This window comes from Drosophila serrata, unplaced genomic scaffold (assembly GCF_035046125.1).
Source record: "Drosophila serrata isolate PLE 108 unplaced genomic scaffold, ASM3504612v1 contig_240, whole genome shotgun sequence".
NCBI classification, from domain to species: domain Eukaryota; kingdom Metazoa; phylum Arthropoda; class Insecta; order Diptera; family Drosophilidae; genus Drosophila; species Drosophila serrata.
Genome location: NW_028257138.1, coordinates 6874325 through 6887075, shown reverse-complemented (window position 1 = coordinate 6887075; position 12751 = coordinate 6874325). Strand labels below are relative to the sequence as shown.

At 43.8% G+C, this 12751-nt stretch overlaps 7 protein-coding genes across 12 annotated transcripts; 3 read left to right on the top strand and 4 right to left on the bottom strand.

The window, feature by feature from the left end:
* Positions 1 to 710: 710 nt before the first annotated feature.
* Positions 711 to 2191, top strand: LOC110182362 (rab-like protein 3). The gene is made up of 2 exons (XM_086830984.1): positions 711 to 1203; positions 1260 to 2191. The coding sequence occupies exons 1-2, from the start codon at positions 1137 to 1139 to the stop codon at positions 1922 to 1924; spliced, it is 732 nt and encodes a 243-aa protein (XP_086687110.1). The 5' UTR covers positions 711 to 1136; the 3' UTR covers positions 1925 to 2191.
* A 254-nt stretch (positions 2192 to 2445) lies between these two features.
* Positions 2446 to 3237, bottom strand: HINT1 (histidine triad nucleotide binding protein 1). The gene is made up of 3 exons (XM_020950403.2): positions 3092 to 3237; positions 2873 to 3014; positions 2446 to 2807 (listed from the first exon to the last, which is right to left on the bottom strand). Exons 1-3 carry the CDS (start codon positions 3130 to 3132, stop codon positions 2538 to 2540), a joined length of 453 nt encoding a protein of 150 aa, XP_020806062.1. The 5' UTR covers positions 3133 to 3237; the 3' UTR covers positions 2446 to 2537.
* A 73-nt stretch (positions 3238 to 3310) lies between these two features.
* Positions 3311 to 4147, bottom strand: Taf10 (TBP-associated factor 10). The gene is made up of 2 exons (XM_020950359.2): positions 3753 to 4147; positions 3311 to 3696 (listed from the first exon to the last, which is right to left on the bottom strand). The coding sequence occupies exons 1-2, from the start codon at positions 3993 to 3995 to the stop codon at positions 3439 to 3441; spliced, it is 501 nt and encodes a 166-aa protein (XP_020806018.1). The 5' UTR covers positions 3996 to 4147; the 3' UTR covers positions 3311 to 3438.
* Positions 4148 to 4217: 70 nt separating this feature from the next.
* Taf10b (TBP-associated factor 10b) lies at positions 4218 to 4835 on the top strand. The gene has a single exon (XM_020950358.2). It carries the CDS (start codon positions 4218 to 4220, stop codon positions 4695 to 4697), a length of 480 nt encoding a protein of 159 aa, XP_020806017.2. The 3' UTR covers positions 4698 to 4835.
* Positions 4836 to 4926: 91 nt separating this feature from the next.
* Positions 4927 to 6513, bottom strand: aph-1 (gamma-secretase subunit Aph-1). The gene is made up of 2 exons (XM_020950357.2): positions 5479 to 6513; positions 4927 to 5421 (listed from the first exon to the last, which is right to left on the bottom strand). The coding sequence occupies exons 1-2, from the start codon at positions 5872 to 5874 to the stop codon at positions 5098 to 5100; spliced, it is 720 nt and encodes a 239-aa protein (XP_020806016.1). The 5' UTR covers positions 5875 to 6513; the 3' UTR covers positions 4927 to 5097.
* Snx21 (Sorting nexin 21) lies at positions 6292 to 8813 on the top strand. Of its 2 annotated transcripts, XM_020950352.2 has the most exons (4): positions 6292 to 6540; positions 6595 to 6741; positions 7066 to 7762; positions 7821 to 8813. In XM_020950352.2, coding segments are annotated over exons 1-4 (981 nt in total). In that variant the 5' UTR covers positions 6292 to 6539; the 3' UTR covers positions 7957 to 8813. The 2 variants fall into 2 exon arrangements, with proteins under 2 accessions (XP_020806011.1, XP_020806010.1); XM_020950351.2 differs by having other exon boundaries at positions 6452 to 6741.
* Tnpo-SR (transportin 3) lies at positions 8784 to 12716 on the bottom strand. Of its 5 annotated transcripts, none has more exons than XM_086830979.1 (5): positions 12700 to 12716; positions 12330 to 12454; positions 11169 to 12260; positions 10734 to 10900; positions 8784 to 10671 (listed from the first exon to the last, which is right to left on the bottom strand). In XM_086830979.1, the coding sequence occupies exons 2-5, from the start codon at positions 12441 to 12443 to the stop codon at positions 9300 to 9302; spliced, it is 2745 nt and encodes a 914-aa protein (XP_086687105.1). In that variant the 5' UTR covers positions 12444 to 12454; positions 12700 to 12716; the 3' UTR covers positions 8784 to 9299. The 5 variants fall into 5 exon arrangements, with proteins under 5 accessions (XP_086687105.1, XP_086687104.1, XP_086687108.1 ...); XM_086830978.1 differs by having other exon boundaries at positions 12578 to 12710; XM_020950350.2 differs by lacking the exon at positions 12700 to 12716 and adding an exon at positions 11013 to 11109 and having other exon boundaries at positions 10298 to 10671; positions 12330 to 12570.
* Between the last annotated feature and the right edge of the window lie 35 nt (positions 12717 to 12751).

The following is a 12751-nucleotide window of genomic DNA, read 5'->3' as shown; positions in this document are numbered from 1 at the left end:
GCAAGACAAGCATAATATTTTATTTCCAAGGCAAAAGAATTTAACACACAGCCACACTCCCACACACACAGACACACACACACTGCAAACTCTGACACCTGTGCGGTTCGGCGGTAGATGCAGGTGACCCCTGCGCCCCAAAGATGCTGCTGCAACCGCATCGAAAACAATAATTAAAAACTACATATATACCTACAAAACATCTCCACAGCCTAGTAACAATGTAAAACACAAGCGATGTGAAACGACACAGAGAATATACACAGATACACAAGAACTAAACATATGTGAAATGAAACGAGGAATGTTTATAAACAATAAACAAATGTTTGAAAACTATTATCAATGACTTTTCTCTCAATAATGGCTGATAAGAAATATTTTAGTTATTTATTAATTATTATTGCGGAGCTGAGAAATGCCTCAGAGAGAGAAAGGAGAGATTAAATATTTAATGATATAACATTATTATATTGTATATGTATTCTTGATCTGTATGAACAGAAGAGTCGATAGAGGATAAAAACGTTTAACATACTTAAAATTTCAAAGCAAAAAATTCTTTAATTTATTTTATTTTTTTTTAACAAACATTAAGACATCAAACATAATTATTTTCTTATTTATATTTCTTTAATGTAATATTTTATATTAATTTAACGCAAAGGCTTAAGACAAGGCTACAAGTAGTAAATAGGTGCTATTCCCTTGGGCACGACTGTTTACAAGCAATGATGCTATTCAATCTCATTCTTAAATACTTTAAGCTAAGCCTTATCTATAAAGTACACTTTTGAATAAAGTCGCATTAGTATGGCAGCTGCAACCAAGGGCAGCGGATGTTTATCGAAAAGGATTTAAAACATTACAAACCGATTATTAGTGCTTGATCAAACGCCATGAAAAGAGCGGTAAAATTTGATCGAGTTATCGATAGCTCAGATTATATTTACTTTTATAGCTTCGAAGATTTCAGCAGGATTTCAGGTAGGGAAGCTTATAGGTGCCAGAATACAGTGTAATTATTTAAATTTAAACGAAGCAGGCGAGGAGTAAGTAGTTCGTGGCTAGAACTTCGTTTCCTAATCATTGTCAAAAGCTTGTGCACTAAACACGCAGCCAGAAACCCCAGAGAAATGAGTCAGGATCAGCTCAAAGTCGAAGATGTGTCCACCGTCCGCATTCTAATGTTGGGCGATAAAGGTAAGCAGTGATCCTCCTATACCGTTCCATATCTTATTTCACTTCCCTTTTGCCAGGAGTGGGCAAGACGAGCGTGACCAATTTGATGGCCAGTACCCCGGATACGCCCACGTTCGCATCCAGATCCGTGGGCCAGCGCTATTGGAACATCCAGGTGCGGCTGCACGAGTATCCCAACAGCGTGGACATGCCGCCCACACCCACATGGACATCGCCCTCCTCGTCGGATCGGTCGGATAAGTACTCGTTTCCCCGGAACACACCGGCCCGATCCGAGATCCTGTATTTCGTAGAATTCATTGATATGAACAGCCATTGTCGCATGGAGCGCGAGCAGCGTAAGCATATGTTCAAGAATATCGATGGCATTGTCCTCGTGTACAATCTGCAGAATCTGCGCTCGCAGGATAACCTGCACGACTGGCTCTACGAGCCGCTGCGTGAGATCTGCAAGCATCGCCACGGGCGTCCACGTTCGATCCTAAGGAGCCAGCATGTCCCCATTCTGGTGGTGGGCACCCGGCTGGACATGTTGAATCGCCGCCCATTGCGTCGTTCGGTCATTGCCCACCAGCTAAACGCAGAGGAGATCCTACTGAACAGTCAAGATCCCGAGGCCTTCGCGGACAAGAGCCGCAATCAGGGCAAGCTGTCCGGCTTCCTTAATCGCGTTGTCGAGTTCAAGGAGCGTTATCCACTCTCGCGCTCTCGTAATTTCTGAATCGAATTACAATATGTATATATTTTTGAATTTGTTATTGTTGATATTCAATAATATTTATTGAGGAAACAACAAAAAAAAATAGTATAGAGAAGATTTAAGACCTAGATATATATTTTTCCGAGAATCTTGTTACAAACGAGAGTCGTTCTTTTTAATGAGCCAAAGAGAATTAAGTACTTTAGTTGATATCGGTTTAAAAACCAAAGATTATCCCTGGACAATGCACACTATACGTTTTTTCAATAAAAATTTATTAAATAACAACCAAATGTTTTTGTTTTAAGAGGTTCTCCTAGAAGTAAATTTATCTAGAAGTTCTCTGGGCCTTCAAAAGATTACAAAAATTTAATGACTGTTTTGTTTTTTATATTTATTTAGATAAATCTTTTAAGAGTTCATTGTGTCCCCAAGATCGGATCTCCAGGCGATAAGCTGCCAGAGGATCTTAGCCAGGCGGCCACTTCATCTGGCGACCGCCGAGGAAGTGCAAATGCAAGTGGTAAACAGACTGAGCGCCGTGTTTTGTTTTTTATATTTATTTAGATAAATCTTTTAAGAGTTCATTGTGTCCCCAAGATCGGATCTCCAGGCGATAAGCTGCCAGAGGATCTTAGCCAGGCGGCCACTTCATCTGGCGACCGCCGAGGAAGTGCAAATGCAAGTGGTAAACAGACTGAGCGCCGTGCTTGCCATTGTTGATTACCACACGGTAGCCCTCCTCGAGGCCCAAGTCCTTGGCTACCTTACGACCAACCAGCATGAGATGTCCCAAGATGTCGGCATCGGAGTCCTCGGCCAGCGAGAGTTGGGCAATCGGTTTCCGTGGGATCACCAGAAAGTGGGTTGGTGCCTGCGGAGCCACATCATGGAAGGCCACACACTGTTGGGGAGTATAAAGATAATGTAATTTATTGGCTATCTAAGGGTCGATTAGACTTTGCCCACCTTATCATCTTCGTGGATAAACTTGCATGGAATCTCCTTGCGCAAAATCTTGCCGAAGATTGTATCCTCACTGGCGGCTGCCGACTGGGCTTTTTCCACTTCGCTCGCCATTCTAGCACCACAAGTTGCAATGGAGCGCGAACTGTCCAGAAGATAGATTATATATTATATGTTTAATCGATGCAATTTAGTTAACAAAGTAAAAAATAGCGTGCTCACCTGAAAACACGAACAAAATTACGGCCGGCTGACAAGAGCATTGAAAGGTACTAAAAATAACCTGACAAAACGCTCTAGGGTGTTATGTTGCTGACAAAAGCGTCAGTATTTTATTTAAATTTTGTTTTTTTTTAGTATTTTTTACATTTTCTACTTTGCATCAAAGCTAATTTAAAAACCAAAAATTAAATAGCTGTTAAGCTTCTTAAGAAACAAGGATTTGATAACTCATATAATACATATTATATACTTTCAAGAATTTCAGTTAACATTTGTAACAATTGCAAATTTGTCAAGTGCTTCCTTAACTACTTTAAATTGCGTACTACTTTATACATAAAACCATCTTAAACAAAATATTGCGGCTTGCGCATGGTAATCCCGTGATCGGCCAGGGCCGGCACCAGATCCTCCATGGCCAGCGTGTATTTGCGGTCCTTGGGGTTCTTCTTGTCCTTGCTGGAACTGTGGCCACTGGAATGCTGGATGTTCGTGGTGCGAGTCTTGCAGTGCTGCAGTGCATCGTTGGCAATGTCCGAGATAAACTTCTGGGCGGACACGGAGATCAGGCGCACAATTTGGGGGTCCACCGTGGAGAAGCCAGCCTGCAGAACAAAAACAAGAAATAGTATTACTTTGTTATTGACATGGTAGTGAATACCTTCTTTAAAGTGTGCGTAGTCAGGGCATCCGGAATGGTGGGCGTGTAGTCCTCTAGCTGACGCAGTAGCTCATCCATATCTGCATCTTCAGCGGTGGCAGGCACAACTTCCACATCCAAATCCTCTTCATCGGTCTCCATGTCGGATTGCACTTGTGCTCCCATCTCCTCGTCCTCGGTGTCGGTGGCCGAAGCTAGTGACTCCGCGGGCGTTAAGCTGATGTCCTCTCCATCGGAAGCCATTATTTCTTAATAACTTTTTATTTAGTTGCAATATTTATATAAATCTTGTGTTCGTTTTGTTTTTGTGATGGGTGTTTGTGTTTGTATACAATGCTTTATCAATCGAATATTCATATTCGATTCCTTACGAGTATTACATTTTTTTGTCGATTGATTTCGAATATTCGATATTTTGCTGGAATTGTTATTTGTGCACAGAATTCCGTTTTTCCAATTTCTACGATGGTGGGCTCAAACTTTGGCATTATTTACCACAACTCAAGCGGTGGCGGCGGCGGCACCAGCGGCACCGTTGGCGGTTCATCTGGTAACCATGCACAGCCGTCGGGCAATGCGGCCGGAGCTCCAGGAGATCGGGAGCGCTTAGCGCCGGCCTCTCATCTCAGCGATTTTATGTCGCAGCTGGAGGAATATTCACCCCTGATTCCGGATGCGGTGACATCGCACTATCTGAACATGGGAGGATTCCACTCGGACGACAAACGCATTGTCCGCTTGATCAGTATCGCGGCTCAGAAGTACTTGTCCGACGTCATTGACGACGCATTGCAGCACTCGAAGGCACGTACCCATATGCAGACCAGCAATACACCAGGCGGATCGAAGGCCAAGGATCGCAAGTTCACTTTGACTATGGAGGATCTTCAGCCGGCCTTGGCCGACTATGGCATCAATGTCAGGAAGATGGACTATAGCCAGTAGTTAAACTAATTTAACGCTTTAGTTTAAGTAGATTTCCTGCATTCGCTTCGAAATAAATAATGGTCATTTCTGTGTCCATCTCAGACCATGTTTAATCACAAACTAAATACAATTTATTAATATATATTTAAACAACTATTATATAGTCTTTAATATGATGTGACGGATCGTAAACTATCTTGATTTTTAAACCCATAGAAGTCGGAAAATAATTGAGGCTTCTTCTCGATTGGGATCAGTACATAAATATTTTTAATAAACGTGTCATTTACGAACAGTCTTAAAGTTCATATTTGAAAGCATTTACATATCAATCATATACAAGTTAATGTCTTTTTTGTTTTATCATTAAATAATGTTATCGGAGTGCTATAACCTAAGGTAAAAACTAAGCGCTTTATTACTGGCATGTTATGAACTTTTTGAAGCTGCGAGACGTTCCACCAGCCACTCGGAATGCCAGGATGCCAGTGAAGATGGTGATGGCGTAATTAATGAGAAGAGTAGTAGTATAAAGCTCGCTGGCATTAAGCAGTGTTATCAAGGAGACGAACAGGTGGCTGCCCACCACATAGCCCACATGTAGGTAGTTGTTTGTGTCGAAGGCGTTGAAGAAGATCACGCTCCAGAAGGTGTGCAGCAGAATGATGGACAGAGCCTGGGCAGCCGAGGTGACAAAGAACAGCTCCGTGCCACCCTCGAGGCCCATGGTGCCGGGACCACTCTGAAAAAGAAAGAAATCCTTCAGTAAATGGAAAGTACATGCCATGCCATAACTTACCATATCAGCTAGCACATTGACCAGTGCAAACATCCCCGATATGATCCCGAATCCCAGACCGGAAACATAAGCCAGGATGTGCTTGTTGTCCGTCACTCTCGTGTCCTCGGCCACCGCATGTAGTCCCTGCTCCGTGCTCCGCAGTATCCTGTAGATGATGTACCGGAAGCACTCCTGGAACAGCACCGAAAAGACGACGCCGAAGGCCAGGACATCCCGCAGCGGTATCATGGCGAACCACAAGAGCGACGACAGCAACAGTGAGAGCAGCCAAAAGAAGGCCGCCGCTATGAGAATGATGATTCGCACCGGGTCATTCGCGATGGTGAACACGAAAAGGGCAAATGGAGGCCCGAATGCGATAAATGTACAGCCAAAAAACTCGGGCAACGTCATCTTGTTTACTTTAAATTCCTTGAGACGAGACAAGTTTTCTTTTGTTTTTTATGGGTGTTTTGGTTTTGTGTGGGAAGAGATGCAAAGAGGTCGATACATTCGATTCCAAAAATACTATAACGATAACTTTCAGTATGGAAAACGATAATTTTGGTTCAAGTCTTTGCTTCTAGCCCAATGTTGTCATACCCTACAATAAACAGTATTTCCGTTATGCCAACTCTTTGAATGAGTATATGCAATGATGTATATATTTTATGATATAGTCCGTTTAAATTAAAAAAGAAATCGAATAGCATACAAGATTATGCTTAAAATTAATAAATGAACCATGAGAAGTTGCATGTTTCATGTCGAAGAATATGTAAAAACGCTTGTGGTTGTTCCTCCCCCGCATAGGGTATTCGTGCGTCGACTATGTGCGTTTCACCCGCGCCAAGACAAAGGCCTACCGTCCCACTTTCTGCGCCTCGGCACTTACAATATTTTTGTTTGGGGTCGGGATTAGTCACTGTGGAATTGACTCAACTCGCCCGCACCAACTATGAAAACCGCATAATCCGCAATTAACCAGAAACGAACTGCAAGTGCACAGCTGCGGATAGAACGCAGCAGCATCCAGTGAAAATAACAAAACACAAAGAGTATCCATTCCCCATTGGGCGAGTGAGTAGAGTGAACTTTCAATTTGACTGCATTTGCTAATTTGCCGTATGCCAGTGCACGCTGTGATGGCCAAGCGCCTGCTGCCCCACCAACCGTCGTTCGAGGGGGATGCCCCCGGCCCAGATGAACTGGACAGTCCAGCCATTGAGGCGGCGGCCCTCGACATTCCACCGCCGGAGGCTGATAAGGCGCTGCAAAAAGGTGTGTACACTTTCAGCGCCCAAAGGGGAGCACAGTGAAGCTTGAACAAGAGAGAAAGATACAAAAATCTTGAAGATAATTAAAAGATTAAAATGGACATAATACAAGTGCCTTATTTTCTTTAAACCTTGCCACTTTTTAATAAAAAATTATTATTTTATACCCAATAGTTAAATTTCAAGGAAAAAATGGCCATAAATTTATGAATTTATGTGTCTAAGCAAAAAAGTTATATACTTTAAGTGGTCTCTGAGCCATAAAACACTTATTTTGTACAAAAACCTCACATTTTTCAGACTTTTACTAACATGTTATTATTTTTAGGAGTCTGGGAGCGCCCCTCAAGCTCTGAAACCTTTAAACCCCTCACCGATGGCAGCACCGTCCTCCGCTTCGATATTCTGCTGGCTCACATCATGCCTCCCGATGGCGAGGATGTCAAGATCAAGCGTTTTGTGGTGTATGAGCTGACTGTGAGCCAGGATGGTGCCACTGCGGATACTCAGCCGGCAAAGATCGAGCGTCGGTACACGGACTTTCGGGAGCTTTATATGGGTCTGAAGCGTCAATATCCCGCGGAGCTGGCCAACAAGTATTTCCCAGCCAAGGTACTGATGGGGAACTTCAAGTCGGAGCTCATTGGCGAACGCAGTGCCGCCTTCGAGGCCTTTCTCACCTATGTGGCCAGTCAGACGAAGCTCCGGGATTCTGAGGAGTTCCTACGTTTCCTGCAGCACGATGAGCTGTCCAGGGCATGCCAGTTCCTGGACGAGCGACGCAATGAGAATGCCATACCAATTCTGGAGAATTGCTTTCGATTGCTAAACAAGATCTATATGAATCGTTCGCGACCGGTACTTTTGATACTCTGCCGACTGGTGGCAGCCTGCACTTCATCTCCGGTGCCCCATCATGCTGCCGAGAGATGGGCTCTAGTGGCATTAAGTCGCTTCGAGACTCTGTGCGATATTGATCTGCTGCCGCTCTATATTCCTCTGCTTCATACCTGCGCACATCTATGGTGAGTTTGAATATTAATACTTGAAATTTCTTAATTTAATAACCACATATTATTGCAGGTGGCAGCGTGGCCAGGACCAAAAGCCCATCACCGATCGGCTGACTGATATGTCCAAGCAGGGCATTAACATTGCAAACACGGAGAGTCTTATGCAGGCTATTCACAAGATCGATCCAAGGACCGAAACCATTTAAATTGGAATCTCCACCAGAAAATATTAACCATTAGTTAATCTTTTTGTTTCTGTAGTTTGTAGCCGCTAAGCGTAAAGTGCAATTATAGAACATGTGCAATTAATATTAAGGGTAACAGGAACATATATGTTATCCAAAGTAGTTCATTTTTGTTTACTAGCACCCAAAATATTTATAAAATTCAGAAAGGAATAAAAAAAACGGTTCACAAAAGTCCAGAAACACAGCCAAAACATATATCAGCTTTGTAGCAAAAACGAAACAAAGATATTTATACTCAATATTTCAAAATTCCGACTGTGATGTACAAATTACCAATAGAAATAGTAGTGATTATTGTTTGCAATTAAATGTGTAGTCCCTGATAATTGTCATTTTAAACTCACTTACAAAATTGGATTGTTTTCCATATTTAATAATCAGAGCTAGTAAATAATAATTGACCGTTTTATATTTGTAAAGCAATAGCTTAGTTAATGTCTTTTGATGTTCAGTATTTCTATAATTTCCTATTTCCGAAAAAACAAACTACTTTGGTAACTTAAAGGTTTATCTTCACATGTTTGGTTTACAATACGTATTGTTTTTTGGTATTATATATTATTCATTTGATTAGTACTCAGAGGGGGAGTTGTGGCAAAAATATAGCCCCCCCTAGAAATTGAATCACAAATGTATTACCACAAAATATCATGACGCACTGTCTGAATATATACAAGAACACAATTCCATATCAGCCTGAAAAAACAACTCCCTCTGTTATTTATTATTACAGCCAAATGCCTTGTGATTGTTTCTCTCAATGAATAAATATTATACTCAACATGTTTTTGCAGAATATACACACAGATCCTTTATATGTGTCCAGTTTTTTAATCATTAAACGCTTAAAGGTAAGGTATTTTTTATTTGTATTAGTTTGTGTTTGTTATGAGTCATTTGGGGGGAGCGTTGAACTTTAAGTCTAGGAGTGCGCTATTTAATCGTAAAACTAATGCTAGGGCTAGAGGGTTGTGAGGATCTCTTAACCGCACTCATTATTATACAATATGATATTTAAAAACTTTTGACGTCACACACACAATCGATTCAACTAGATTATTAATAGAGTGCGATTTCAACAAATTGTTTTGCGCCATTGCAGTTTTTTTTCTTTCATACATTCCATTCAAATGTACAGAATTAACCAAAAATCCAGGTCAAACTTCCAGTTTCCTGGAAGCTTCTCAGCGGAAAAGTCTCGTAAAGGTTTTCAAGGCTTGCGAAATGGCTTTCGTGGTGTCCGCGCTGGAATATAGAAATATAATCAGTTTAAAAGGTTGAAATTAATTAAAAGATAATGCTCACCTTAGTACCGTTCTGCTGAAATCATCTAGCTGTTGTTGCGTTGCGGTCACATAGCCACCGCTGTTCTTCTTGGGCAGCGCCTCCAGCGCCTGAACCAAGAACGGCTGCATCCGATCGTTGCCTACGACCTGTTTCAGTTCGTTGAGCACCTCGCCCACATCAGCCAACATGTAGGAGTGCAGCTGAAAGACCGAAGCCTGGATCAGGTTCATAACCAGTGCTCCGCCATGCTGGCAGGCCAGTTCCACGACCAGGGGACGGCACTCAGCATTCCGACTGTGACTATTGGGCCTGCCCCAAACCAGAAGATTTACAAAGAATTTCATCACCGACGAGTTCGCCTCGCGATGGTCCAGGGAGCAGGCTATGAGGGCGCACTGAAAGATCGGTGTGATCAAACTGCTCTGGAGCAGCTGAAGGGGACAGCAGTCCAGATATCGTGAGGCAAGCCGAAAGAAATCGTCGACGGTATCGGGATTATTTCTCAGTCCGTTCTCCATTTGCAGGAGGCCAAATGTGGGTTCAATGAAGGCTTGCAACATCTCTAGCAGGCCGCCGATGCACTCGCTTGACTTGGCGAATTCATCTACCAGAATGGAGCCTACGTAGAGGAAACAGCTGTGGTGCTGCACGGCATATAGTATCACCATTTGCTTAATCAGCGGCTCCACCAGCATTACTGCCTGCTTTCTCACCATCCGGATGCCATACCGAATAAGTCGGCAGGTCCGCTCCATGATGCGCAGGTCCGTCTGGTACTTGTCCATCACACGCGATATCAGTTGCCAAGCATCGTTCAATATGGCCACGGTGGGATGCTCTACGGTATCCGGAACATCGGGATTCGTGTGCCGTATTATAGCACAGGCTCTGTCTATCCAGTAAACGGGATCGCTGCGTTCTCCCCTCTGTACGCTGGTCGGACTGGTCGACTCCACCAGTTGGGCCAGCGGTTGCAGCTGAAAGCCAACAATTTCCCTTAGCGCCGGCTGGAGTTGCTCCCTTGGCAATCGGGTAAGTATAAGGGATATGCCCTTCAGTAGTCCAATGGCCACGTCGTTATTAATCTGAAAGCTATCCAAGCTGCGGGCGATTTCCACGAGGCCACTGATGTGGCACACCATCTTCTGGCGGCAGGCGGTACAAATAGAAGTCAAAGCCATGGCCGCAGCTGGTGCTAAGCCATTCTTTTGCTGGAGAGCATACAGCAGGAAGTTGAGTACCGCTTGCAGGGATTCCGCATGATTCTCGATCCAGTCGCAGAGCTCACCGATCAGTAAGATGGCCGTATATCGAACTGCTATATGGGTTTGCTCGGACATGTTAAGAATGGCCTCCACCACTTTGGGTATCACCTCGTTCTCATCTCTGTAAGAAAAATTAAGGTCTTAGTACTTGTAACTTTCAGAGGTTAATTTCTGTAAGCTTACGGCAATATGTTCTTGGCCACATTTTGCATAATAAACAGTGCCGCCTCTGTAGATTCCCAGGTTGTGTCTGGTGCTTGCAGGATCAGGAACATTTGCTTGAAGCAGGCTCCAGAACCAACAATAAAGGCCACGTCTTTGATCAGATCCGAGACCTTGCGCCGAAAGTCCTGAAGGCAAGAAATAAATATGATTTAGAGAGGGTTTCTTAAGCACTAATTTCATGATAATTAATTTATTAACTAATAGCAAATCACATATAATTGCCTTTAAGCACTCAACTTCTCTTAGCTTGAAACCGGTTCTTCAGCTCAACAGTGTCAGCTTTTGTCAATTTATCAACCTGGTGAAATCTATTACCCGTCGAGTTCATATATATCTATTCAATTTAAAGTAAAAATATGCCTTTTATGATATAATTCTAATCCGTGTACTCACATAAAAAGTATTATTCTCCTCGATTAACCCGTCATGGTCGCTCTCCATCTGGGAATGGCGATATAGGGCGCTGATCAGTCGCTCGATGTGCGGCCGAAATAATGCTGTCAGCTTGTCGTCGTTACGCTGGAATAGATCCTCGCTGAGTTTGTACCACAGATGGAAGGTGATCTCGGCGACCTCGTAGTCAAAGTGACCCACACAGAGCAACACCAGGTCCAGACCCTTGAGGCAATAGTGCGGCTTCTGGGGATCGGCCAACAGTTCGTTAAAGAAGGCATCGCACAGCGAGGTGAATATTCGGCAGTAGTTAATCGTCTTATCTGTGTCCTCGTGCGCCACACTCAAGTGATAGGGCGTCTCCAGTGTACACACAGCTGCAAAGATCTGTGCCTCGACCGAGGACTCACATTCGTTGGCACCATCCTGGCGAGTGTTCATGCAGGAGAGCAGGGCGCAAACACATTCCGTGGCATTCTCGTGCAACTTTCCCGAGGTATCTGGCAGTGAAAGCAACCGAAAGGCCAGCTGTGTAAGGGCGTTGTTGTAGACGTGGGCGACGGGAAAAGCGTGGATCACAAGCCAGGCACTGTAGGTCCGTAGGGCGGCATTCCACACGCGCTGCTGGTCGAGATCATCGCGCTGGAGGCACATGCAAAGAAACTTCAGAACGCATTCCGCACTTGCGTCTAGCTGCTTGTGAACCTCCTCCCGTCGATTGGCCCCCAGTCTTAGATACCTGGAGTCTATTTCCTCTGGCAGAACCTTAAGTACCTCCAGGAGCGGCCAAATAGCGGAAGGATGTGGCGCTAAGGTTACCAACAGATCGTTGATAGGCTCCTGCCAGCTGGCCATTAGGAGGGCCAGATCAGCCACTGCTAGACTGAGCTGTGTGACGATCACATTGTCGGTCTGCTCGTCTATCTGTCCGATGTGAGTGATCAGCGAATCGCGCAGGGATTCGTGCGTGTGCGGGGGCAGCTCACTGAAGGAGTTCTGTATCTTATTTCGCATCGTCTGTGCAGCGAAGTAGTTAGCGTGCAGGTCCCGCTTCTGATGCAGAAGCTCGTCCGCAATCGTCCACGAGTAGATCTGCATAAACCACACAAAAATTAGCAACCAAGTGGGGCCAAAACCGCGCCGGATGATGAATAAACTCACCGACTTCTGGAAGTCCTGCAGCCATTTGTTTGCCTTCTCTTGCTCCTTGGGGTTGTTGCCCTGAAAGAGGGCGCTAATTGCCTGGTACACCACGTCCACCGAGTACGTATCCATTTCACCAACAGCTATAATCAGAGCATAAATTTCTTTATCAATTATTATTATACTTTATTAGCGATGGCCGTTTATCGATAACAAGCCGGAACAATAGGCTAGAGATGTGCGTGACCGATAGTCGATTGCTGCACCTGCTGGACTTCAGCCAGAGCTGCGCGGTCACTGTTTTTCAATCTCGAACTTATTACATTGCAATTTAGGAAATTTCGTATATTATACAATTTAATTAAATATTTTCAATATGTTTGTATACTTTTGTTTAAGATTAATGAGAGTTAACAGTAATTGATGTGTTGAAGTGTAAT

Bases quoted from the DNA above. Each gene is read 5' to 3' on its own strand.
- Taf10b (XM_020950358.2), top strand. From the start codon at position 4,218: ATGGTGGGCTCAAACTTTGGCATTATTTACCACAACTCAAGCGGTGGC.
- Snx21 (XM_020950351.2), top strand. From the start codon at position 6,588: ATGCCAGTGCACGCTGTGATGGCCAAGCGCCTGCTGCCCCACCAACCG. The intron at 6,742-7,065 runs GTGTGTACACTT...TATTATTTTTAG, and splicing joins TGATAAGGCGCTGCAAAAAG to GAGTCTGGGAGCGCCCCTCA. The intron at 7,763-7,820 runs GTGAGTTTGAAT...ATATTATTGCAG, and splicing joins CATACCTGCGCACATCTATG to GTGGCAGCGTGGCCAGGACC.
- aph-1 (XM_020950357.2), bottom strand. From the start codon at position 5,874: ATGACGTTGCCCGAGTTTTTTGGCTGTACATTTATCGCATTCGGGCCT. The intron at 5,422-5,478 runs GTAAGTTATGGC...TTTCTTTTTCAG, and splicing joins TCAATGTGCTAGCTGATATG to AGTGGTCCCGGCACCATGGG.
- Tnpo-SR (XM_086830979.1), bottom strand. From the start codon at position 12,443: ATGGATACGTACTCGGTGGACGTGGTGTACCAGGCAATTAGCGCCCTC. The intron at 12,261-12,329 runs GTGAGTTTATTC...TGGTTTATGCAG, and splicing joins TGCAGGACTTCCAGAAGTCG to ATCTACTCGTGGACGATTGC. The intron at 10,672-10,733 runs GTAAGCTTACAG...TTTTTCTTACAG, and splicing joins GTGGCCAAGAACATATTGCC to AGATGAGAACGAGGTGATAC.
- HINT1 (XM_020950403.2), bottom strand. From the start codon at position 3,132: ATGCTCTTGTCAGCCGGCCGTAATTTTGTTCGTGTTTTCAG. The intron at 3,015-3,091 runs GTGAGCACGCTA...TCTTCTGGACAG, and splicing joins AATTTTGTTCGTGTTTTCAG to TTCGCGCTCCATTGCAACTT. The intron at 2,808-2,872 runs GTGGGCAAAGTC...ACTCCCCAACAG, and splicing joins TTATCCACGAAGATGATAAG to TGTGTGGCCTTCCATGATGT.
- Taf10 (XM_020950359.2), bottom strand. From the start codon at position 3,995: ATGGCTTCCGATGGAGAGGACATCAGCTTAACGCCCGCGGAGTCACTA. The intron at 3,697-3,752 runs GTATTCACTACC...TTTGTTCTGCAG, and splicing joins CTACGCACACTTTAAAGAAG to GCTGGCTTCTCCACGGTGGA.
- LOC110182362 (XM_086830984.1), top strand. From the start codon at position 1,137: ATGAGTCAGGATCAGCTCAAAGTCGAAGATGTGTCCACCGTCCGCATT. The intron at 1,204-1,259 runs GTAAGCAGTGAT...CCCTTTTGCCAG, and splicing joins TCTAATGTTGGGCGATAAAG to GAGTGGGCAAGACGAGCGTG.